At 41.5% G+C, this 23837-nt stretch overlaps 1 protein-coding gene across 1 annotated transcript in view; it reads right to left on the bottom strand.

The window, feature by feature from the left end:
- Nucleotides 1-4890: 4890 nt before the first annotated feature.
- The window catches only part of LOC108935306 (serine/threonine-protein kinase Nek7), a 44463-nt gene continuing 25516 nt past the window's right edge, over nt 4891-23837 (bottom strand). Inside the window, exons 6-10 of the mRNA XM_018753810.2 lie at nt 23576-23684; nt 21680-21787; nt 17536-17630; nt 7338-7451; nt 4891-5605 (exon numbers count right to left, since the gene is read on the bottom strand). Coding sequence (XP_018609326.1) covers nt 5495-5605; nt 7338-7451; nt 17536-17630; nt 21680-21787; nt 23576-23684 — 537 coding nt within the window. The 3' untranslated portion in view covers nt 4891-5494. The remainder of the gene's footprint in view (nt 5606-7337; nt 7452-17535; nt 17631-21679; nt 21788-23575; nt 23685-23837) is intronic.

Genomic DNA, 23837 nt, shown 5'->3' with positions numbered 1-23837 from the left:
ATACGATTTGTTACTTTACTTATTTGTTAAAATACTACTAATTTAGCCGATACCTTTAAAAGCGTGTTGTCTCCCTATATTTTCTAGCTATTTACAATTTCTTTTATTTAGCCGTTTTCACAGCTGGATTATCTTTATTGGAGCTATTCAGGGTAAACTAGCGACAGTGGCATTCAAATCCACGCGCTTAAGATTATATTATTTCTATACGTTCCTTATTTCAGTTAATTAGCCGCTAAAATGCCGGAGCAATTGAGGCATTTTCACACGAAACAGCGGCGACGTGCAGGAGCGCGCCGGCAGCAGGCCTACGATCAGTCGGAGCCCGAGCCGCTGGGAGGCTCTGATGTCTGACACACTCTGCTCTCCCGGGCTTGTCACTTATCACGGTAAACAAGGTGTTCCTCCCGATTCCAGGGGTCAAGCTGCTTTGTAGTTTCACTTCTGCCAGAGTAGCCGGCCTTAAATCTAGACTGCGCCCACCTTCGTACCGTCGGCTTACCGCCTGTCACGGGCGACGTCTGGCATCTTCCTCCAGCAGAGCTCCACCGAGAACGCTCGCCGATGTGCGCGGCTTCTAGAGTGAAAATGCATTTCGTTTCTACAGCGATGGACAGTTTAATGGCGCACGTCGTTCATACAGGAAGGGAAGAGCAGCAGCTCCGGTGGAGGAGAGGACAGGAATCGCAGGCATTTGCCAGAATACACCGTGGAATTTGGCTTTAACCACTGTTCCACTTATAAGGACAGATACAGTGTGGCTGATTCAACCCATCATTCGAAACCAGGTCTCTTGATAAGCGCTAATTTTTAAAATAAAGTTGTACAACACACAGCAAAAAAAATGTAAAAACAAAACTCAAATTATATAATAAAAAAAGAAAAAATGAGCAAGCGTTTTACTTATAATGAGAAACTAGAAAACGATTAGAAAGCATATGTCTGGGGTCATTATCTAGTTATTATTTCAGAATTTTACTTACCTGTCATTGACTAATCCAAGTCTAGCCAAAGAATGAGAAGATCCCGTGAGATTACTTGGGAAGGAAATAGACTATAATGTGTGCATAAAATTCCCATTTTACATTGAAATCAATCAACAAGATGACAAAACCCCTTTATTACACAGTATTTGGAAGTTAATGCTAAACACAAACTCCATGATGTCAATGGGTTTAATTTGATGTACAGACTTGACTATATTGTACAGTATGTTTAAAACTGATAATTACATTTACATTCATTCATTCATTTAGCAGACGCTTCTCTCCAAAGCGACGTCATCTCATATTTCAATGCAACAGCTTGTTCGTCAATCGGTAGAAATCACCGCTTTTCCCTCGAACGGCGGGAACCGCAGATTAAAGGGACGAAAGGCCCTCCATCCAGAATGCACCGCGGACCCCGCGTTTCCATTTCTGCTCTGCGATAACATTTCAAAGCAGTAGCTGGTCAAGTGTGAAATGTTCATACGTAGTACGCAGGTTTAAGTTATTGCCGCACCTCGCTAAAGCGCAAGCAAATATATGTCAACGTTATTCGCATCTGAAATATACAGTATATCTATATATTATCTATAATAACCCAATGCTCTTTCTTCAGCGGGGGGGTGGATGGTCACCGGGATGGGACGCGGAGGAGCCAGCTGGGGGACAGATCTCTGCCGCAGCGTCGATGCCCCCAGTAAAAGTGGACCCCCGCACTGGGTCGCCGTCAACGTTGCAGCAGGAAAGCGCTCCCGTCGGCAGCCCGGCGCTCCAGGGACGTCTCCGATCCGCAGGACCCGACGCGACGGTGCCGCAGCGCGCAGCTGGCCCTCGGCCTCTTGCCCTCTCACCGCCTCCGCACTCAGCGTTTTACCAAGCGCTCGTGTTTGCGTCAAATATGAGAAGCACGCACTACTACGTGCACAAAGACATGGGGGAAAGCACTAAATTGAGAGCACTTTGCACATGATTAAGTGTAAAACTAGAGCCCGGGGCTGGTGCGACGCGTCTCTCAAACGGCACGTCAGTAAGAGGGATCACGCTATAGCTGTCAGCTCAGTAAATACACCGTTAAAAACTTCATTTACATCCACGTCTCAGAGCGTCGCCAACGCGGGCCGGCGGAATCGACAGAAAGCTCCGAGTCTCGTCAGCGAGGCCTCGTCTCACTAAGTCACTACAGGCTCGCTACGCTCCGTTTGTATTATTTTTTACATTTTGGAAGCCCAGGATTTCCTCTCATAACCGCAGCGCTCAAAAAATAAACAGAAGGGATAAATACTTGATGCTAACACTGTCCCTCGGCACTCCTTTCCTAAACCAAAACTAATATGTTTGAGGTTTTTAGTTGCCAACAAAGTGCCACGAGCTCTTTCAGCGTGTGCCGCGCGCTGCTCGTGTTTCCTGCTTGAGAAGGCGAACCTTTCAACGCTATATTCTTCAAAACTGAAAGGATTTTTTTTTTTTTTTGTTTCGTTTCCACAGGGGAAAATATGTGGGAAAGAAACACTTCTCACAAATTCCTGTTTATGTCGTCTGCAGAAGCAAGGCGCATTTGACTATACGCTCCTGAAGAGCGCATATATATCCGAGCGCTTCTCACTATGTATTCATAAATAGGCACTCTATGGAATTCGGTGATCAAAACACACCAACTAACTGCAAATATCAGCTCATATTTGAAAGAGCAAAAAGATGAACTTTGTTGATTCAGAATTTTGTTTTCCAATTTCTAGTAGCCTTTAGCGGCAATTATAAAAGTCTGTTTTCAGGAGGAGGACAGTGCTGCTCCGCAGACTTCTATAAATGTAATGATTTTATTTTGCCACTAGATGGACTTCTGCATCTGTACAACTATGCAACCACACATAGAGGAGATAAATTTAAGGTGCAAAAGTAAAATTGACACCACTTTAGAAATGTTATCTGCTCCATTAAAAATGAATCCGCAAGAAAGAAGCAAATAGAATCAAACAGCAAATGTGTTGCGGCATTCAAACTGTAGAAAAACAAGTAATTTAAGTAATTTTCAAGTTTCTTGTTTTTTTTGGCAAGCTGCTATAAACAGAAGGTAAGTATGGGAAATTATCCACAGAATGCTAAATTAAAGAGTACAACAAAAGCCAATGGTGCCCCACACCGAAAGCTTAACTGAGGTAGTACTGAAGCACATTTTGACCATGCCCTCCTAGGTGTCAAAGTCACTCCACGCGTTCGGCAGTTATTCAAGTGCCATTCGAAATTTGCAAAGCGATTATATGTCACAGCAGCGTTGTGGAGTCTTGCATTCATCGATCGCTGCAAAGACAGAGTCGCCCCTTTTAAAATTTCCCCTGAACAGACATGGTTCTTTAACAGTATGAGCATATGAACAAAAAATGTGTTAATATGAGGGTGTAAGAAACATCTTAACAGGAAGCAATGTTGTTTGTGCCAAAATGAGAAGGAAACCTATTGATGTGAGCTGTTACATCTTTGGTGGTTCACAGTAAAATAAGGCACATCTAGACAGAATGAAACCACTACTGACTACTCCGTGAAAACACATTACACAAGTGATATAAACACAGTAACTGAGCATATGCACTTGAATACACTCAGCACGACACAAACACATCAGAAGTACCTGATGGTTACCGCTTATAATACACTTGGTAAGTTGGTCGATGGTTTAAGAATGTTTATTTATAAGGATGTACAACATGAGCAAGTAGACAAGTATTAACAATAATATACCAGGAAGCAAACCACGAAAGCATACCATTTAAGATTAGTATCTACTCACTAGGTAATAAAAGCTCAGTATCTACAAAAAAATATATATATATTCATGAAGTGCAATAAAAGTAAGAGTAACATGACATTATTAAATACCTAAATGAACAAAGCAGGCTGAAAGGCCTCATTTTGCAATAGGTTTTAATGTTCTAATACAGACAGCTTCCTCCTCAGACAATTAGTTTTTTTATTTAATAGCAAATACGAAAAGAGCATCACAAAAAGGGCAGGAAATGTTCTTCCTTGTGCAATCTAATTAGGGAACACTGGTAATCATGACCTTTGCCATGTACCAGCCAAGGTGCTGTACTTATTTATTTAATCTGTGGCATCTTCTCACGGGAAAACAATTACTTGTTATAAGCCTCCATGTTTATGCAAATATTCTTGAAAAGTAGGAGTCTTCAGTTACAAATGCACAACTCTTGTTTGACAAGACTGGTGCGTGAAGAGCAATCTTTCGGAAGATTACCAATACCGCAGGCAACGCTGAGCTAATTGAAACTCGCAACGAGCTACACACAGAGCAGCTGCTTTTCCTTTTTTTTTTTTGCTTCCATGTGTTTATCAAAACAACTCACTTTATTAAAAAAAAAAAAAAAAAAAAAAAAAAAGTCATTTTCAAGATTAAAGTAGTAGCAAATCAAGACAAATTCAGACAAATCTCAGGATTCCACGTCCAACAGTATGCAAAGGCTCTCCACATTGGTGATGTTTGTCCTCACGTAAAAATGGTTAACGCACAAGAGGAGGCCAATCGATCACACCCGAAAGGGGCGTCGCACTATTGAAGTGGAGAAAGGTTCACATAGATTATTAGGGTCACAACTCCTGGGAAGGGTACACAAAAGCAGAAACAAACTTTGCCAAACTTAATAAGCAAATGGTGAAAATGTCAGTCTCTCTGCTCACAAGGTGAAGCATCAGTAGTCAGAACCAATAGATGGAAAAGCAAACAAGCCATGGTTCCAAACAGAAATCTGATACATTTGAGAGACACATCAAGTCCACAAATGCTTTATTACCTTTACTGTGTATGTTTACTTTCATCTCATAATAAACAATATCAATATTTAAAGAATAAACAGGTTTTTGCATTACATTTGTCATAGAGTAATTTATTTAAAGAATACAATCTAGGAAGGCACTGAGGTAAGATATGTTTACTGAACAGATCTTAACAAGGACTGTGCTCTTCATTAATTGTACTGTATATTGTTCAACACGTGACAACTTCAAAGATAAATATGAATACATTCATTCAAATTTAAGCAATTGGCAGAGGACCATGATCACGTCTTAAGTACAAAATGTTCATCGGTACAACATTTTATTTGTAATATTTTCATGACTGTTCTGTAAACATGATTCATTTTCAGAGGCAACTTGGTGTAAACTACATTTACGAATAACAAAATTGACAGAATTGTGCTAGCTACTCAATAATACTGAGGGGAACATGCCTTAACCAGTGGGTGGTGCTTTAACATTATAGGACAGTAGCTATAGAACTACATCTGTTTGCTATTTAAGCACCATTTCAGCACAATCCCCTTAACGTACCAATTAGAGCAAATGACTATGACTTCAACGGGAAAATAACTAAGGAGAAGCACTTAACTTTATTTCTCCTGTATCTTCATATTGGGAGCATGTTATTCAGCGAAAGTGATAAATTAAACATATGATAAAAACACGTGTTACAACTTGGAGCCTCTTCTTTTGGAAGCCTAGTTGGTGTGTGTCATCTCCAGCATCTGCTTGGCAATGTCGTACACGTAAGTGATGTCAGGCCTCTTCTCGGGGTCAGGGTTGATGCACATGTCCACTAACTTTCTCAGCTAGCAAAGACAGAAAGAAAGGGAGAAAAAAAGCCAAAACTGCTCATTAGCAATACTTCCAGACCAAGATGATCTAATCACATCACTTTCAGTTCTAAAATGAGAAATCAAAATTTAACTGAATATCCTGAAATGATTTGCAAGTTGAAATAATTCCTCCAGGTATCCAATTTTATGGCACAGTTACTCAAAAAGTGAAAGATAAACATAATTTTAAACAATCCTTCAAGTACCTATCAACAGGAAAATGTGCACTGCTCCCCAAGTTCCCACAGTTCCCGTCTTAGCAGGGTCTCTCTATGTCCGTTAAAATTCAGATTGTAATGTACCGGAGCAGCTTATTGGAACAGTGGTGCAGGTAGCCTGATTCAAGCCCCACTGCCAGCAGCATCATCATTAAAATCTTGCACAGCGTCGCCATGGAAACCACCTGCCTAGTCCCCACTGCCCCAGCATCTCCTAATCAGCCGGCATGTGAAATGCAAATGCAGACAGTCTGCAAAAATTAGTCAAGAAGAATAGGGGATGAAGACACAGATACGTGAAATATTCATGCGTTCTGTGGACGGGGTTTGAATGGGGGGCTTCGGCATGGGAATTCCAGGGAGACATTAAATGACACAACAAAGATCAGCAACTGACATTTTTTTGCCATTTTTCAGAGGCATTGTTTACACCAAACGTGTAGTTGCAGGCCTCGCAAACAGAATGGATACACAGGAAATCTCTTGGCCTTACATGTAAGGAGAAGTCTGACACTGACTACAGGAGGAGCAATTAGCACTTTTAAACCATCTAATTCCTAAAGGTCTCCACACTGGAGCAATTACACCATCTACTTTGTTTCAGGTTTTTCTATTCTCAATACAAAAACACATATTCACACCACATACTGAGAGACACAAAATATCTCCACGGAAACTGTTTGTATTTTGTGATCTGTTAGATTCCAGACTTTACCAGTCTGAAAAATGAAGCACATTTCCTACCTTAGTGTTACAATTAACTCAATTCCCATAAGATCATTTTATTTTATACCAGTGAAAAAGTAGGGTAATGCCTGCAAACAATTCAACAGTTAAGTACTATGGAAAGACCACACCATACTGAAATAGTTTCATAACCTTGTGAGACAGGTCATTCGGACACGTTTTCTGAAATCGTGAAACGTTCAAATTCATGTGTGTCCAGTGATAAAGAGCTGCATGTGTTTAAATCTATCAATTTGTTTTACCCAATATTGGATAAATATTTGTGCAATATGTTAATACTTACCTTATGGCCACCGAAATTTTATGGAACAATCTAAAACAAAGGCTTGCAGTTCAGAGATGGAAAGATAGAATTCTAAGTTAGTCTAAATTTAAGAACATATAGAACCAACTGTGCACTGTATGCTATACGTTATATGAACATTATATGCAGCCTAAATTTCTGCCACAACAGACCAGCACTTTCTCTTCTTCATCCTTTCTGTGAGTTATGCATGAGGCAGACAATGGCCAATCAGGAAACAGTGTTCTGAGTTGACGGTGAGAGAGTCACAGGGGAAGTGGAAGCAGGGCACGGTGAATGTCTTGCGCTTTCACCAAAGCAACAAAGTGCCACTGCCTGACAGCGAGAAGTAGCTACTGTACCATCCACACCAGATCCCAGTGAAGGGGGACAGCTGAAACCGGGGGACTGGGGGGCAGGGCTATGGGCGGAGGACAGGGAAGTGAGAAATAGCCACCTCTTCAGAGTAGTGATCCGACGGCAAGGGAGGGTAGTCACACTGCTCTATCTTCTTACACAGAGAGTACAGGTTCATTTTATCTCCGTAGAAGGGGCTCTGGAGGGCTGCCATCTGACAAGAAAAAGAACAGAGCACAAAATGAACAAAACTCCAAAATATACCAGATAAAACACCATATCACCATGTATGACCCTGTAGTCCAGGACAGAGACATAGAGGCAAATAACTAATTACAGCTGGATTAGGGGATTACAGTTAGACTCCTGGGGGATGTGGTGGTGCAGCGGGTTTGGCCGGGTCCCGCTCTCTGGCGGGTCTGGGGTTCAAGTCCTGCTTGGGATGCCTTGCGACGGACTGGCCTCCCGTCCTGAGTGTGTCCTCTGCCTTCCAGCCTTGCGCCCCGTGTTACCAGGTGAGGCTCCGTGTCACGGCAACCCCGCTCCGGACAAGCGGTTTCAGACAGTGTGTGTGTGTGAGTGAGTGAGTGAGTGAGTGAGTTGGACTCCTGCTGCATCCCACTGCGCAGCAATGTGTGTTTGTTCACCAGGTCCCTTTTCGAAACGATCGTGATATTGACAGCTCGCCCAGCAAAGATCCGCAGTCAAGTTAAGATCAAAAAGCAGTATTATAGGCACTGTGTCAATGTGCCCATCTTTGCCCTCTTCCTCTGGCAACAAGCTCCTTTTCTACTTCACAAGTTCATTCTGTACACTGCTTAGTGAAACCAGAACAAGGACCACTTGTTTCTACTGTCTTAACTGAGATGTTTATTAGTGTCAGCACAAGTGTTCACATGGGCGAAGGGGAGAAAAGTAGACAAAATAATGACCGCTCACACAGAAAAAGCACGTTACATGAACAAACATTAGTATTTCTCACAGAAAATTACAGTCATCATTGTGAATTGTATTTGCAATTTTTGTGTGTATTTTTTCTGTCTCTATATTGCTGGGACTCAGTGCTGTTCTACTGTTAATTTGAAGAGAAACTATAAGAGAACAACTGCTCCCTTCCAGAAAAGAGAAGCCCTTTGGATGATAACCACATAATCTATTCCCAGTCTGGATACAACAGAAAGAATAGAAACATTTCAGATATACCTTTTAATGACTGTGCATGCAGTATTTTAACTGTATTAAGTCCTTGCACATTTAAGATTAGTGCCTGAGAAAACAGTTTGACTAATCTTATTTAGCTCATGTTTTTCTCAAAGGGACTTGAATATAAAGTTACTGCACTAAGCTTACAATGATTTATCCATTTACATAGCTAGGTAATTTTAACTGTAATAAATCAGGGCAAGTACCTCGATCAAAGGTACTACAGACACAGTAGGGATATGAACAAAGGATCTTCTGATTGCAAGGCGATTGTCTAAATGCTGTTTGTTCCATGAGTTACACTCAGCGACTGTCCAGCCAGACGTCAGAGGTACGTTTTCACATTTTTACCTCAGTTACTCATTGAATATCTCAGTATAACCTGTGTAGTAATCACCCCGTTCCAAGAAGCTTTTTAGATTGTTTTTATCATTTTTTGGGGGAAAAACAATCACACCACCAGATAAAATAAGAGTACATCCATTTTTTGTTCACGTGTCAACTGACTTTCACACAGAATGCGTGAAAGCGTCAACATCCAGGGGGAGATCAGCGAGCCTCGCGAACCAGCCGAGCTGAAGCTACTGGATCATGGATTAGCAGAGACAGGCGTTATGCTAGGTGTCAGACTGACTCCAGATGTTCCGAAATTGCCGATGTTTAACTAAGCGGCTGAAATCTCCAAGCAAACATGATGAATCACACACCTTCTTGTGTTGTTTGATACAAACGCACACAGTACCATGACCATGGCAAGACATGAAAGAGTTACATGCACTAGTGGTGCTGTGAGCACAGTAATAATGTCGCGACCCTCAGTCATACTTGTGGAGGAGATTTTACATATATATGTGTGTGTGTGTGGGAGGAGGGGCGCGGTGGCGCAGTGGGTTGGACCGCAGTCCTGCTCTCCGGTGGGTCTGGGGTTCAAGTCCCGCTGGGGGTGCCTTGCGACGGACTGGCGTCCCGTCCTGGGTGTGTCCCCTCCCTCTCTCCCGCCTTACGCCCTGTGTTGTCGGGTAGGCTCCGGTTCCCCGTGACCCCGTATGGGACAAGCGGTTCTGAAAATGTGTGTGTGTGTGTGTGTGTGTGTGTGTGTGTGTACACACACACACACACACACACACATATATATATATACATATATATATAATATATATATAGTGCGATGGAGAGCGAGACAGACATACACATGCATTAATGATAAAGGTTCATTTTTCCAGTCCGGGAGGCAGGATACACCTGAGTACAAAAATACTCACACACACACACACACACACACACACACACACACACACACACACACACACATTAAAGAATATGTCCAAACCGACAGCACCCAGAGCTGTGAGACACCTGCTGTGCCACTGTGCTGCCCATTCTACTCTATATTCTGTATCTCCCAGCTGAAGTCCTCATGAAACAGTAGCTGTTAGTTAACTTAACAAGTTGCTAAAACAGATATTTCACTTAAAAAAAAAAAGGAAAAATTGCCTTAAAACGAAAATAAAGGGCATCTGTAAAGCGTGGTGTGGGGAGAAGTCACTTGTTTACATTATTTATCCTTTTCTCCTTACCGTGGTAAAAGCGTCTTAGAGTTACTTACCCATTTAAACAACCAAGTAATTTAGAACCACTACACCACCTGCTGTTGCTTAAGGAAATTTTTACTATTTACTCTATGAGAACAGGAAGAACATAGCACCTAGTTAACTGTATAATTATTTCCTAATATGTACATTGTAAGTCTAAAAGGAAAAAAATGTTACCAATGTAATCAGGCTGTGGATCGTATGGATTTCACACGTTTGTAAGAAGGTGCCGACATTCTCAGTCTGTATCCACCATCCATTTTATCCCTTAACACAATGGCAGCGTTGAAAGGGGGCTGCAAAAAGTATGCTGTATGCCATCTTGGCACTTCCATTTGTACAAAGCTCACAAAGTACCAGGCAAAATGTACTCTGAAAAAATCCTTGCATTCCTGCCTGCCTTGGAGCATCCCCGTCCAAAAAGGCTAGCACTTTGAAGGATTTCACACGCACGCTCTCTCTCTCTCTCACACACACACACACACACACACACACACACACACACACACACACTACGGGCAATTCATAGTCACCAGTTTGCCTGAAACGGAAACACTACAGGTGTGTCTTTAGCCTAAACGACATGGATGGCTTGAATTTCTAACACTACTACATATTAATGACCACATAAAGGATCTTTTTTTTTTTTTTTTTTTTTTAAAATAAACCTCTGTTATGATCTTCAGTGCTCATTTAGGGAGCATCTTAAGGCAATTCTGGGATTTCACAGATGGAAATAAACAGACAGGGCACACACAGAAGCACACATTCAGCCACAAAGCATGAGTGAGGACAGCAAGGCCAGGTCATACAGTCTTGTGTGGCGGAGCAAGACAGACAGGAACCTTGTTGCCAAAGCCTGGTGTGGGACTAGCAGGGGCCACCGAAGCAGATCAGTGTTCTGAGCTTCTCGCCCGGAGTCCATCACCCCTTTCCGCGGGAGCTAATAACGTTCACTCTCCAGACAAGTAGCACAGGGCCAGGGAAAACCACCCCCTTCGTCCGCCCTTAGCTCTCCATGCAAGGGCCTCGACGTGCTCCTCATCTGTCAGCAGCAGTCACGCGGCTAACTGTCACAGCGCCGCCGACACGTCCTCCCCCACAAACCCCTCCCACTTCCGACTGCGAGGAAGCATAACTTCCAATCCCCCGACTTCAGAGCGCGCTACGTTCTGCGAGACACCGACTAATAATACCACGCTCTGGCTTTTGAGAAGGCAAAAATGAATGCGCCTCACCTTAAGGCAACCATCTGCTTGTCACAGTTTTCTTCAAAAGCCTCTCACTCTAGTTCGTACGCGCTCGCAAAACATACAGCACTTACTGTATTTTCATACTTCTGTAATGCTAGTCAGGAAACACGAAGACGAAGACAAAACTCAAAACACAAAGGCATCAGGTGGTTAAGGAACTGGACATCTGGGAAAGTTGCAAGGTCACACACCAGGAGGGGAAACAGTTTTGGGGAAAAAACACTTAACACTGACTGTTCCACTACAATATCCAATGGTGAAAACAACTATCAGGAAGAAGAATTTAATAAAAAAAAAAAAAAAAAGATAAAGCTACAAGGTACATGAAAATATAACTGATAACTGAGCTGAAATAAAACTGTCTGGTTAGCAAAAAACATAATAAATAAGAAAAGTGATAGAGATATATTCCTGGAAATACTCTGTCCAACACAATCAAACTGATTACAGATAAAGTAATAAATTGTCATACGGGGGGGGGGAACGACTCAAGACAATGGCATCTTAATGTGATCCTCCTTGACAGATTCGAGTCTTTTTCAGGGAACCTCGGACAAGGTCATTATTCTCTCATCAGTTAATGGACCGCTGCTGTGTGACAGTAATTGTGTGTGAGAGAATGGATTAAAGCCACTGCAGTCGACAGTGGAGAAGACAATCACTCTTCACAAAGAGAGAAAAAAAAACGTTATAGAGGGAGTACAGCGGGCTTGGGCCAGCAATAAACAGAACTGATCCCCTTCTGGGAAGAAAATGTAATGCGCTGATTTATACAACATGTTTCTGCTGTCACGCAAAATTATTGGCTTTCAGTAAAACATCTTGTTATTGGAAATGCACCTGTATTCTTGCATACAGTTATCCTGTATAAATGATGTGCTCCGTACTTCAGGCTAAATTTAAATGTATCTGCTATGTCGGTGCATGGGAGGTTTAAGGCCGTATAGCACATTCTCCTCTAGATGAAAGACCGCAATGCACCTTGCAAAGACTTTAAAGAAAGACCGCTGTATTTCCACGCATCTTCGGCTTTGACAGATGAAAAATGTCAACTGTCCTGTTTTTATTTTGGAGTTTTTGCACTATTCATCTGGTTCATTAGTGCCTGACGCCGCTGCCCCTGACAGCTGCTCGGCCCGCTCTCCCGCCAGCTGAGTCTTCCAGGCTAATTTGAGTCTCCGCACCGAGAGCGTCGGGCGAAAATGATTGACTTGCTCCCTGACCTCCAAGGCCCTAGCTCTCTCTCATTAATATTCCTGGGCTGTCCCCAGCGCGTGCACCGGCTGTCTGTGTGGGGAGAGGGGGGGACGACGGCGGGGGACTGGTGGTGGGACCCTCCCCTTCTTCACAGAACCCTACCACCCAATGTCTGGCAACCGCTGTTCCCGACAACACAGCTCACGTGTAACCGTGTTCCTGCCCGAGTAAAGGTCTTGTGTAAAAGAGAGAAGCGTGTCATTAACTTAATTAATATTGATCTTTTTCTTCCCCTTTCTGCAGCGTGCCAATTAAAAAGGGGCTTGCCATGGACTCCAAGCCTTTCCTCCAGAGTAAGTGTAGGTCGTAATCAACTGCAGGGCAGAAATTCAAATACTAATGTGTGAAACCATCATTATTTCATCCTATAGAGCCTTCATGTCCTACTGTAATGATATATTAATTAAGAAGAGAACTCTCCAGTGAAGAGGGACTTCGATTAAAAATACATCCAAATCCTGAGTCTTAAGAAGTCACTGTTTGATGACACAATCTGACAAAAAGGCACCATCTAGGGGGAAAAGATATCTCAAGTGCTCATACTGTTAGGAACAATAAACTTTCATGTATATTAAATACAGAAATAATAATAAAAAAAACTAATGACACAGGAAAGTCACAGAAAGCATAAAATGCCAATATTACACAAGTTTATCGTGAAATTTTCTCAATTTTTAATTCTGTGCATCGGCACTAAAATGTACTTGCACTTTATTTAGTCCTGTGTACTGTTCTGTGTTGCACCATGGTCTCCAGAGAACGACATTTTGTTCCACTGTACACAAGCTATATAGAGGAATGAAAATAAAAACCACTGGAAACTGAACTTGAAAATGGTGCAAATCTCATAACTAAACAGCTTTGTGAAATTATGCTTGCCATTGTAGGCTCCTACAACATTTCTACATATTAAGATTCTGAAAAATTGCACGGTAAAAAAAAATACTGAAAATACAATGAATACCTCACTGTACATGTTCTGTAATGAATTTTATTATATTACCAGTGCTGTTTAAATTTTGATCACACACAGAAACATGTCACTAAGTGTGCATTTAATGTGCAGTACACAAGTGGACATATCTGATTTACATCGAAACACGTAAACCAAATGTGTCCACTTGTGTAGTACTGCACATTAAATGCACACTTAGTAAACAAGCGCTATTAAAGTTAAAAACTACAAAATCGGTGCATTCAATATAATCAATTTCCTGTGTCTTCAGTCTGACCTCTACAGAATCTCACACACATTTCCATTTCAACTTTCGCAAGCTGCAATATTCAGTACTTTTATGTTTACAGTACGCACTAATTCAGTTGTTTGTTTCCTGATTCGTGTATGTTCAATCATGTTTTTTCATGTTGTGACTGATGAACTTGCTAAGGTTTCTGTGCTCCTTTTCCAATTAGATTCCTTCATTAAAACTGCTGCAATCCAAAATAAAAAGCGCTCGCAATATGCAGTGAACAAAGAAAATATGTCCCACTAGGCACAGTGCAGCCTTGAAATAAGACAATATTGCTGTTAATACTTATTAGTATTAAAAAAAAATTATAACTTCAGTGTGTTTTCTCATAAATATTACAGCACATTATACAAATTACAGTTACCCCATGTGCTACACAAATTTCACAGGCGCATCATTAACAACAGGTTTTTGGCATTAAACGTAGTGTTGTACCCTGTGTGTAGCCTCTTATGTTAAAAGCTTTTCAGATTCACACTTGTCCTTGGACAATCATGCAACTTCTGCCATTATGTCTTTGGTTTTGACAAGTCGCCGGGTGAATTTTACATATGTGCACAAATGTTACATGGGGGGGGGGGGAAACTACTGCCAAACAATGTAAGAAGACGAAAAATGTCGATATTTCCACACACCGAAAGAGGAAAAGTCTCAAGAAGAATTCACCAAGAACCATGAAGGCACACATTTTTCCATGTAAAGAAATTGCCTATACAGGGAAAACATGATGGCCTAATGATAATTTTAGCTGTAATATTTCATACGGGAAACAGGGTCTTGATGGGAAGAATAACACACCGACAAGACAGATTCTATGATATCACAGTAGGTGAATTTGTGTAGGATAATGTTTAAAGATATGAAATTATTACCAAAGGTAGAGTCACAAGTCTCAGGAGAAGCATGACTGTTATACTCTTGGGAAACACAGCAGCTTCAGTAACTATTCAGTAAACACTACAGGCAATGTAGGGCTGCCAAACACATAATCATGCGAGGATTTATACATGTATAAATCTCCAAACATCCCCAAAGACAGTTATTAGGATTAGGAGTTTAAAAGGACTTCAAAGCATGAGGTTATCCATCTGCATGGGAGAAAAAAGGTAGTGAGTTGCACATCATGCTGGCTGCCATCTGGTTAGCACCGGATGACCTGCTCTTCAAGATTATAAAACCCTAAACGGTAAAAAAACGCAAATTCTGAAAAAGGTTTGAACCTCTTTTATCCACAAAGCCCATGTAGTCTTCCTTTTTTCACCAAACTTCAAATCAAAATGCTTTTTGAAATAGTACATAAGGTTTGGTTCCTGACATTCATAACAACTGCTTCAATTCATGTGATTAAAAAGGGATTTTCGACTGCACTGTGTGTTTATTTAATAACATCTAGTGTATGAGCACTGAATTGCTGCTAAGTTGAAAAATATACTCATTTGCTACAGCAAATGTACAGTTTTACATAACAAAAACAAATGAGTAGTGTTTATATAGTGGCGTTATTAAGCAGCTGTCATGAGGAAAAAAATCAATCAAACAGAAGGCTTCTTACTGTATGCATATGCAATATAAATCTAATAACTTGACTTTTAACCAAAAGGATGCTGATGTGACTCTCTGAGCACTCTAAGTACACTTTTTACGCTGCAACCGCTCTAAAATCAAATTTGTTCCATAAAAACATATCATATGTAAATGAGAGAAATAAAAACAAGTTCATAAGTTGCTTTAAGTGAAACAACTAAGGAGCTTTCCTAAGCACAACTTTACCTGGCGCTAAGAATCCTCGCGCCACTTTCTTTGGGACAGTTTGACCGGCGAGAGCACAGCTGAACAGCCACACCGCACACCCAAAGGTGGCGCTCAGTCTTCCCTGGTGCAGCATCTCCCTTCTGCAGAGACCACAGCTGCCCCAAGTTTACATCTCCAGCACGCTTGTCTGACCCACTCCCACTGCTCGCAAGGCACGCGGCTTGTACTGGTGCATTGTGGGAGACTAATTAGCACTGAGATCTATGGTCTCTGAGCACCAATAAACTCGGATCATTGTTTTTCAGCCCGAGGCACTTTGGGAGGTGTAGTTACTAGTGAGTTGTGCCAAAAGAAAAAAAAAATAATAATAATAATGAAAAGAGGAATAATCACTCAGAGGATTTAAAAGGAAAGTGGGTGCTGGAGTAACAGTGTGTCCGTGCTTGTTTTTGTGCCAGTATACAAGTTGGCTTTTAACTGTAGGTTTTCATTGATTTGAGCACTGTGATTTTTCACAGCATGATAGTTTTCATTAGTCTTTACCTCAGTTAATTAACTGACCAGAGGAAGAATAAACACAACATCATAAAAGCTCCGCTTCTTCAAAGGGAAAGTGCCCATTCCATAACCGTTACACATGCAATTCATAACGCCACATGTTGCGAGGCCAGTGTATTTTTGTTGCCCATACACAGTTTAAAATGTGTTACTTAAAATCTACTCGTACCCAGTATCGTAAGAGTCAGGTTTCCATATTTTGTCAAGGTATCTCCTGCGCACCAACACCTCCCACACAAGAAAGGAAACGGAGAAATACTGACGGGACGAAAAGTAGATTGGTCATTACAGGGGCTATGAAGCTGTGTAATGGAAGTAGCTGCTGCTGAAAGTGCGTTAACTGTTTCTGGAGGAGGCGGATACAACAGTAGCCAACGAATGCCCCATCAGCCCTCTTCACCCCTTTATAACCATGAGAAATAACCCCGGCAGCTACGACCTCGGTCACTGACACATACTGACTACATTTACTCATATAAACATTTACACTGCACATGCAGAACAAAAATGTGTCAAATGTTCATTGGGTAAACTAGCAAACATAAAAACCAGAGTTTTAAGCTAAGGTCTTGAAACTATGTCTGAACAGTAATGGCACTGCCTTTTCTGTGAAACACTAAGCACACTCAGCTTTAAGTGCCTTTTTAATTCTCAAAATTTTACTTTCATAATTATTTTTTAAAAAAATCTACAATTAGTAAGCAGAAAAGAATATATGCATTTAACAGTTACTCTAGAAAAGGAGAAAACAGAATTATTCTGAAGCCTTGTTTTCAAAAAAAAAAGAAAAAAAAGCAAAATAAATAAAAATTGATGGAAAGACAGAACCATCGCTGCTGTGGTCACTGTCCTTAACACTATTGCAATGTACTTTGAACAACTTTGAACCTAAATTATTGCAAACACACACACACACACACACACACACACACACACATTTTCAGAACCGCTTGTCCCTTACGGGGTCACAGGGAACCGGAGCCTACCCGGCAACACAGGGCGTAAGGCCAGAGGGGGAAAGGGACACACCCAGGATGGGACGCCAGTCCATCACAAGGCACCCCAAGCGGGACTCGAACCCCAGACCCACCGGAGAGTAGGACTGCAGTCCAACCCACTGCGCCACCGCACCCCCCTTATTGCAAACACCATGAGATTATCACAGGAAAAAATATTTTATTGTGCTCCAGGTTGTTCCAGATTTTCAAAATGTGATTTCAGCAACCTGCATCATTTCTCAACAAAACTGCTCAATATGAATAATGGCTGTATGACTGTATGCATATCATCTGAATTTCCTTACAAACAAGAAATAGACTGCAAGACTGACAGTATTTTACTCAACAAAATAATGTAACTGTACGGTGACATGACAATTAAATGTCATTTGCGTGGGGGAGAAACAAGAAGATTAGGCTGATGTGTTTCTTTACCTCATAGAGCAAGCAGCCCAGCGACCAGATGTCAGACTTGAAGTTGTACCCGTTTTCATGTATCCTCTCGGGAGACATGTAATAAGGGGTGCCCACTGGAACAAGAAGGAGAAGCTTTGTCAGTCAATCTCTTTGCAGAACCACAGGCTAATGCAAGTAAAGGGTGCAAGGAGCTCACTGTCCAAGCACTCATGCCAAAACAAAAAAGCTTTGGTGGAACAATCAAATATCACAACTGGTATTCAGCAGAGCATCACTGAACAGCAGATGCATTTCTTTGACAGTTATATACACAAAATGAAACAGTATCAACCAATGCAGTATCAATATAGTATTGATAAGACTCTCTAATGGCAGTTCCAGCAAAATTTGGACTGCAAAAAAATGGCAACCAATTTAAAATACTGAAACGAGACAAATCCCTGTTATGCATGTACCTGTAGTACCTGTATATCCTGCTTGTCCTCTTTATACCGGTGTTTATCATTAAGCAGGGATAAAGTGCAACGTGAGGTGGTGGAAGCCTTTGTTTCTATAAGAAGGACTGGTTAACTACAGGCGCATTAACCAGAGTTCTGTGCACCACCATGACTCCCAGTCCCTCACACACAAGGATGCAGTAGCATCTTCCTGCCACACGAAGGTGCACTGGGCTGCCTTTGGTAAATTGTGCCTGTTTCGAAATGAATGCATGTTCTGGATATTTCACTTCAGACATATTGTTCTTAACAGGAGTAATAATTGCACAATATGTGTTTAATGACTGCCGTCGTTCATTAAAGAAACGGGTCCAAATGTTTCACACATGGCGTGGCAAGATACACTGCTCCTACAGCAGCTTTTCATACTAATGTACAATGCTTGATTAAATGCTTATGCTTGATCGACAGCATGCGGGAGTCCCTGTGGTGAACACCAAACTGGTATTAGAAAAGCAAGCAGAACGAGTATGTACTTTTTATATGCCCAAGTATCAAAAGTACTCATTAAACTGGAGATCTAATGGCAGATTTTATACCGTGTCTCCTCCTGGTTTGTAAGAGTATGTTATCTACCGGGGAGCAAGGGGGGGGGAAGGCGCGACGGGAACTGAGAGGAGGTTCGGCCTGAAGACGGGGAGCAGGTAATTGGCAGTGAGTAATAGGCAGCAGGCGGCTGTACTGAACCCACAGGGGCAGGTAAAACACTCAAGTCTGAAGGCTTCGGCTTCAACCCAGAGCAAAAAAAGTAATTCCTAGCAGCGGCTGACGGAAGCCTTCAGGTACATGCGGGGTATGGTAGCAGTGTGAAAGATTGATGATGGGGGGGGGGGGGGTGGAAAAAAAAAAAAAAAAAAAAACAGACAAATGCTCGCGATTTACAAAGCTTAGCCTGGTACAACTCCTTGGATTCAATGCATGCTAAAATCTCAGGTGGCGAGAGCAAAGACAGCAGAGGGGGAAAACACACACACAAGCACAAACACACACAAAGACAAACAATATGGCGATAAGAAGAGGCAAACAAAGTGGAGCAGGATTACCATTCAGAAAAACACACAGCTTACACCTACAAGAGTGCCGACACTGTCGGCTCAATGGCACACTGCACGTCTCAAGCTTTTGCACACAGCTCTCTCACAGAAAGGGCAACTCTTATTTGACTGCTGTCTATTGAAGACACATTTCCTTACTTAGAAAATTAGGATTCTTTCAACAAGAAACCAGCAGATGATAAAGAGCTCATTACCAGTCTGACATTCAAGCACCTCTACATTTTAACTACGATATAAAATCATACAGGAACTTGAATAGGTTAGCTATTTTCTTTTTTTGCAAAATGTCTCCTATGTTACTGCAAGAACAATGTCCCCCAGCATCCATTATGACATGATTAAAACGAACCATCTTCTACTATGTTAATAGTTGCAGAAAACACAAAGCTACGGTAAAATATTCCAACAGCATACCAAATTAAAAACACATTATTTATTCATGACAATAAACTGAAAAACACGTTGGGGTTCATTTTAATTATTACCACAATCATGTAATATATTATCTCAGGGGGGAAAAAATGTTAAGAAAATATACACAATTCCTCTTCGGTTTGTTTATTTTGAACAAAAACATACTTTGTAAAATGTCAAATCCAGCACAGTACAATCAGTGCAGATTTCTGCTCTTAAAACCCCAAGTTGCCCTCCCACCCCGCACATGGTAGGATTTTACATTATCGGCACCACTGCATAGTCTACTAGTGATGTGAGTGCATATATAAGGACTTTTTTGAGAAGGACGAGGATGAAAACGGTGATCACAATTAGCATTATTATATTTAGAACAACACAGAATGTATGTAAGCAACAATTATTAACAACCATCGCATTGTAATCCTTTGCTCGTTTTCATACTGGCTTTCTTTTGATCTTTTTCCTTTACTCCCCCCCCCTCCCTTCTTAATTTAAAGGGGAAGAAGCCCCTGGCTCAAAATGCAAAGATAAGTAAGATTTCTGTGTTTGTATCTGCAGGCGGCTGAGGCACTGAAAGGCAGAGTTAAAAGGCCGAGGCTCCGCTTCTGAGCCAGAGAATTGACAGGCGCACAGAGGCGCCTCCTAGACCTCCATCAAGCGCACACCGCGGCGTTCTACTGTGGAGGTTTGTCTCATTACAGCCCAAACTGTCAAACCAGCAGCCCCCCCTACCCCTACCCCTACCCCTACCCCCACCCCCTCCCCTGCCGCCCGACACCCACACACACACACACACACACACCCATCCTTCCACAGGCAGAGGCTTTAGTCTGCTCGCCCGAAGGGAAAGGCAGATTTGGGGTCTCTTTGCCCCTGGGTAAATTTAACCTGCCATGTAGAAACTCATATTTCAGCCATGCGAGTTGAAAAATCACGGCTGAGGAACACCGGATAGCCAGGCTCATTCTGGACCACATTACTGCCAAGTGATGAATGGGACTCCAGGTACAATTCACAACATTCTTACATTTATTAAACAGCAACATCAGCACATCGACAACATGGACAAATGACACATAACTCCGTGTCAGTTGTGCATGACCCCTTGAGACTCACAAGTACAGCATGTAAAAAAGAGTGGCTCTAGCATATTTAATATCACAGATTGATCTCAAAATGTTACTTACCCCTTATTAACAAAAAATAAAACATATTCAAGTCAAAAACTGAAAAGACTCCGACATGACACGATATACACAATTATCAAGATTCTCCTGCGGTTCCTTTTTTAATGAAGTATCAGGATCAGCCTTTAAGTGCCTCTTCAAATTTACACCAATTTTAGATAACAGTCTGACTAAAAAGAAAACGTTAACAGATAATAAGTCATCAAATAAATGTTATCTGTACTATCTTAATCCTTCATACTTGAGTTTTTCTATATCCTGCCTCAAGATTACCGAGTGTCCAAAGTTATGAGTTCATCACCTTTATGCTGGCATAAACACAGCCGTTATAATGATTTAACCTTGCTAATAAAACATTTGGAAATTTTACGAGTCATTTCATTACTTGTTTCATACTCATTATTTAAAGATCACATAATATTGTTTCAGACATGCCTTACTAGAGTTTCTTACTATTTTACAACAGTGAACATTTGTAAGACCATCAAATTAATAAAAACTGACATTCAACCATAACAAAGTTATGAAAGACCAAAATGATTATCAACCAATAAAGATCATAAATTCTCTACAAGCAACAGGTTACTGCAAACAAAATACACACAGATCGTCATTCAATCTACACAAAGTTCCCAAACCTAACAAAATCCTGGTGTATTTTTTGTTTCAATACTAAATTGTATTACTAAACTACAGGTCCCCAACAGCATAGATGTTGCCATTAATCACTGTCTGATCACCATTTTACAGTCCTCTTGCGCAACAACATTCAGACTTATTACCTCCAGACATCATCTGTGAAAAGGTCAGAAGTGAAGGCAACAGGAAAGCCATAACTGCCCAATGAATCGCAGAGACCCGGGGCCGCTTTTTAGGGATTGCCCAGGGGCTGCAGGAGGCTTTTATAACAGACACATGGTTCTGGTCTCCATGAAATAATGAAACACATCCTGCTCATGTGCAATTAAAGGGCTTTTTGGTGGCGTTCCGTTCTTTAAAGGCTTACCTAAGGAATGAGCTGCCGTGGTTTTGGAGCTGAAGAAGCGGCCCAGCCCCAGGTCCCCCAGTTTTACTACCCCAGTGGCAGTAATGAACACATTAGCTGGTTTTATGTCTGCAAAGAGAAGGACCTGTTTCAATATTCAAAGGGCAACACCGCAACTGCGCAAAACTACCACTAAATGGCTCTTAAGGCACAAATAAGTGTTGGCAAGTCAATGATTCTAAGCAAATGAAAGAATTTGTTAAACTGCACCATAACTACAACATAACTAGAATCACATGTCTGCATCCAAATCTCTCCTTCTGTTGATGTAACGCACTCATTGTATTTTTTTCTCTGAGATGTGTCTTGCTTTGGGAAAAAGCATCTGTTAAATGAATAAATGTAAATGTAAATAACATACATATGAAATAAAAACACTCATGCTGGAAAAACGCAGATGGTCTGTGATGGACATATTAATTCAACTGAGCAAAAAAAAAAAAAAAAAAAAAAAATCTGATGTTTCCATACAAAGAATTTACTGGTCGTAATTATTTCATATTAATATTAGAGCTTTTATTGTATACCCTGCTCTATAAATGGGTAAATCATTGCAAGCAGCATAACATTATTACTTTGCAGAAAAGCATCATCTACATGAATACATGTCAATGTATAAATGTAATTAAAGTAACTGTACTTAAATGTAAATGTTAAACTGACTGCCAGGAGCTGCAATGCTAAACGGAGGGGAAACCACTTGAAATGGGTGTGAGAAACTTAGCCATGGTGAGTTGTTTTGCTGAGCATCTCACCAAGTGATAAACCATAAGCCTTGTTGCTACAACACAGTGTGAGTGTGACTTGAGTCAAGGTGGAGCGGTGAACAGCTCTGCACTGTGGGCAACCCTCATTCGGTAACCTTGCCAGGGAATGGAAGCTGACGTTTGGAAGCGTAGCTTCTGGGCCGATGTTTCACGCCTTGTTAGAGCGGTTTACTCCGCATACGACATTAAGCAGGACAGAACAATGGACCACTGGGACAGGAAATGATCCACACGCACTTTCACAATTAATAACCCGCGCTGGCCATGCCAGTGATCCTAAACCGAAGGGATTGTTGGCGGGAGGGGTGATAACCCGCATCTGGAGCAGCTGTGTCCCCTCTGCGTAAGCACATGTAGATGTCATGCACAATGTCCAGCCAAACGTGTAACTAAAACTGCCTACCGACACCCTCTTCATGTGGAGCAGCCACGTTCACACAATTTCATTTAGTTTTTCATTCTGCTGATGCTTCTCTTCAGTGCGACTTACAATGTGAAACTAATTTGTGATTTACCCATTTACACAGCTGGGTAATTTTTTTCATTTAACTGAACCAACTTCAGGTTAAGTACCTTGCTCAAGGGTACTACAGCAGGAGACAAGCATCAAACTTGCAGCCTCCAAGGCTAAAGACAATGGCTGTAACCACTATTCTACCTGCTGCCCCACCTGAGCAGAATACAACAATTTGATGTCTTGCAAAGCAGAATTTCACTACATTTCAAACAAAGATTTCCTGAGTGATAACTTTACTTTTGTACATGTAAAAATTTCAGAACACTGATACTGATATTTGTCTATTAACTCCAAACACCCTCTTCAAAACTCCATCCGCCAGAAACATTCAACAACCTAAAGACTACCCTAGATAATGCATCTTCCACTTTGCAACAACAGAGCTAAAGAAGCCACAAATGTTTGAGATGGTCGGGCCTTCCATAAGAAGCAGTGAGGTTCTGAGTTACGGGTCCAAACATGCACATTCCATTGTCCCGCTTCCACTTCAGTATCCTGCCAATGGACAATGTGCAAGGGATCATGTGCAGGTGCAGATGATCTGCTGATGTGGTCGACTGGGTGGGGGGGTACCTCTGTGCATGACGCGTCTGGAGTGCATGTGTGTGAGGGCACTGCACAGCTGAACGAAGTACTTCCACACGGTCCTCTCCGGAATGAGCCTCCTCTGCTTCTTGAAGTGCTGTTGTGAAAGCACAGTCCATTTGAGTATTCCAAGCACTTTAATTCATTAATTAATAACCTAAGCTGAACAACTTCAACCACCACCATGACACAGACTGCTATAACAACATTATCATCATTTGCTACAGGTGTCCTCAAAGGGTTACTTACA

The sequence above is a fragment of the Scleropages formosus genome, chromosome 9, assembly GCF_900964775.1.
Source record: "Scleropages formosus chromosome 9, fSclFor1.1, whole genome shotgun sequence".
Classification (NCBI taxonomy): Eukaryota; Metazoa; Chordata; class Actinopteri; order Osteoglossiformes; family Osteoglossidae; genus Scleropages; species Scleropages formosus.
This window is presented reverse-complemented; position numbering and strand designations above follow the sequence as displayed.